Raw genomic sequence first — 2,733 nt, 5'->3', positions numbered from 1 at the left:
ACAAACTGAAACACAAGTCATGAAGCCAGAGGCTTAAACAGGAAACTACAATTTCAACTTGCAAAATAGCAAACATGTCTATGCCGATAAGCATCAAAACAGATGTCTACATCAAAATATTAATCAGCTAAATCCAAACCACAGAAGTACATGTCTAAATTACAATACCATAAACATAGCCCTAAATGATAGCAACAATTTTTTAAACTCCAATCATAAATCTGCAAGTCCAAATGAGAACACCAAAGCCAAAAAACTCCTTTGTCCAAAGCAACTAATTTTGAGTTGCAACCATTTTTTCAATTCTATTTGCTGATTTTCTTCCACCTATTGGTTGTGTACTAGTTACACCCTTTTCACCTGAGCCACCCTTTACCACTTTTGCACTTGGAACATTTTTTTGTTTAGGGTCAATTTTTGGCTTAGGACCACTTTTAGCAGTTGGACCACCTTTTGCACTTGAACTACTTGCATTTGGGCCACTCAAACTAGGGGCTAGTGGTGAGGGTCTTGGGCCACTCATGGGTTGTCGGGTCAGGCCTGGTGTGGGCATAAATTGCTGGAACCTTTCTCTCAAAGAAGGACTTGCAGCATTCATTGTATCAGAGCTGACCATTAGCTAAACCCTAACACTTGAACCAGAATTGTTAGATGGAGGCTAGGCAACATTGACTTCTGATGTTGGCTCTCCAGTGTTCTGAAAAAAAAAACTCAGGTGGTAACGGAACATGTAGTTCATATTATGTTTATTCTAATATGACCTACCACATCACCTGTTTTGGTTGGTTTTGTGATTTTGCTGCTGCAGCTGCTGCCTTTGCTACTAGAGCAACTTCCTCATCCAGAGTATCATCCTTCTTTTGTTGACAAGTCCTATTGTTATGACCGGACTACAAAAAAAAGTTTAAGTGAGTATAACTAATTCTAAATTGTCAATTAATAGTCACTAAAGTGAGAACATTAACTATTGGGCTATAGTCATACCTGTCCACAGTAATTACATATAGTTACACCATAATTTCTCTTAAGTTTGTGAGGGTTAGAGTTTGGTCTTTGTTCATTCTTATCTCTTCTTCTTTTTTTTTGGGGGCCTTCCAATTGGCTTTTTATAGTGGGGAGGCAGAGGAGGGTAGCCATCAGCTTTATCCCAGAATTCTCTACTTGGCACATGATTAATATTCATTTGATAAGCTGTGTTGTATGCATGCATTCCAAGCCAGTCGTGGATCTGCTCCTCTGGCTTGCGACCTCTAAGAGCGAGTGCAGCACAAGCATGCCTACAAGGTAAGCCTGTAAGCTGCCAGAATCTGCAAGTACATTTCTAATTACCCAAATCAACAGTTACTTTAGTTGGATGCTTCTCAACCTCATATATATCTTCAGCATCGTCTCCAGACCAGGTGGGAGTCCATTTATTGGTCTCCTCCTTTTCTCTCTCAAGCCTACTTAACTGTCTTGGAGCAACCGTTCCAATATATCCAGATAGGATTTTTTTATTTCTAGCCACGATTCTCATTACATATGTCCTTACTTCCTCTAACATAGTGATGATGGGTTTACCTCTGTATTTCACAATCTTACCATTGAATGTCTCGCAGTTGTTGTTAGTAACATTGTCAACCTTCGGCCACTCACTGAAGTTAGCCTTTGTCCAGTTCTTCAGATCAAGCTTGTTCAGATACTCCCATGCTCAAGTATTGATCCGTTGCAGTCTCAACATTGCAGCATCAAATTCTTGAGTTGTGGTGGCTCGGCAACACTCCCACATTACCCCCTTTGAGTTATTTGTCCTTCCATCTCTTTGTGAAATTATTCCAAATATGCATAGCACAGAAGCAATGATGAACTCCAGGCATAACTTGTTGCATAGTCGAAATCAGACCATGTTCAATTAATATGTCAGTGGTTAATACAATTGAAGTTTCAACCATGTTAACAACAACTAACTGCATACCCTTTGTTGGTCACTAATGAAGTTCCAACCATGAACCATGTAGTTACCCAAGTCATTGTTTAAATGATCCAAGAACCATTTCCAATTATCTCTAGTTTCTAACATCACAGCATAAGCAATTGGAAAAATCTGGTTGTTCGCATCTTGACCTATTGCAGTGAGTAGCTGTCCTCCATAGAAGCCCTTTAAGAATGTGCCATCAAGGCCAATGAAAGGTCTACACCCTAAGACAAAACCCTTCTTACATGCCTCAAAAGAAATGTAAACTCTCTTGAACAAGGGCAACGAGTCAGGCATTAGAATGGTATCCAAGTGCACTGTTGAGCCTAGATTTGACAGTAGTATTTGGTTAAGATAGTCCCTCAACTCAGCATATTTTTCTCTCTCCGATCCTTCTATATTTTTCCTTGCCTTTTTCATGGCTCTATGGATCTTCTTATAATTAATTGCTACATTAAACTCTTTTTTAAACCAAGTTTCGGCCTCCGCACAAGTGATTTCCCTTTGGTCTCTAATTTTTTCTTCTAGCATCTCAGTAACCCACACCCTATCCATAGATTTATTATTATATCTTCTAGCACAGACGTGCTAATCCACAAATGTCTTCACCTGATAACTCCTCGGCTTGTTTGACCTAGAGCAGTAAATGTTCCAGGGACAATTCTCATCCCAACAAATCGCCTTACATTTGGTAGGCTCAACCCTGTTGAACTTGATGCTTCTTCCTATTTGAATATTGTACTTCCTCACGGATCTCTTAAACTCATCCATGGTAGCAA

General features: G+C 39.6%; 1 protein-coding gene across 1 annotated transcript; it reads right to left on the bottom strand.

Annotated features, from left to right (window-relative positions):
* Positions 1–658: 658 nt before the first annotated feature.
* On the bottom strand, positions 659–2,374 carry LOC130949176 (uncharacterized). Its single transcript, XM_057877972.1, has 6 exons — positions 1,955–2,374; positions 1,772–1,858; positions 1,346–1,681; positions 1,169–1,297; positions 774–890; positions 659–697 (listed from the first exon to the last, which is right to left on the bottom strand). The coding sequence occupies exons 1-6, from the start codon at positions 2,372–2,374 to the stop codon at positions 659–661; spliced, it is 1,128 nt and encodes a 375-aa protein (XP_057733955.1).
* Positions 2,375–2,733: the final 359 nt, after the last annotated feature.

The sequence above is a fragment of the Arachis stenosperma genome, chromosome 9, assembly GCF_014773155.1.
Source record: "Arachis stenosperma cultivar V10309 chromosome 9, arast.V10309.gnm1.PFL2, whole genome shotgun sequence".
In the NCBI taxonomy this organism is placed as follows: Eukaryota; Viridiplantae; Streptophyta; class Magnoliopsida; order Fabales; family Fabaceae; genus Arachis; species Arachis stenosperma.
The sequence above is the reverse complement of the archived record's forward strand: the minus strand, read 5'-3'. Positions and strand labels throughout refer to the sequence as shown.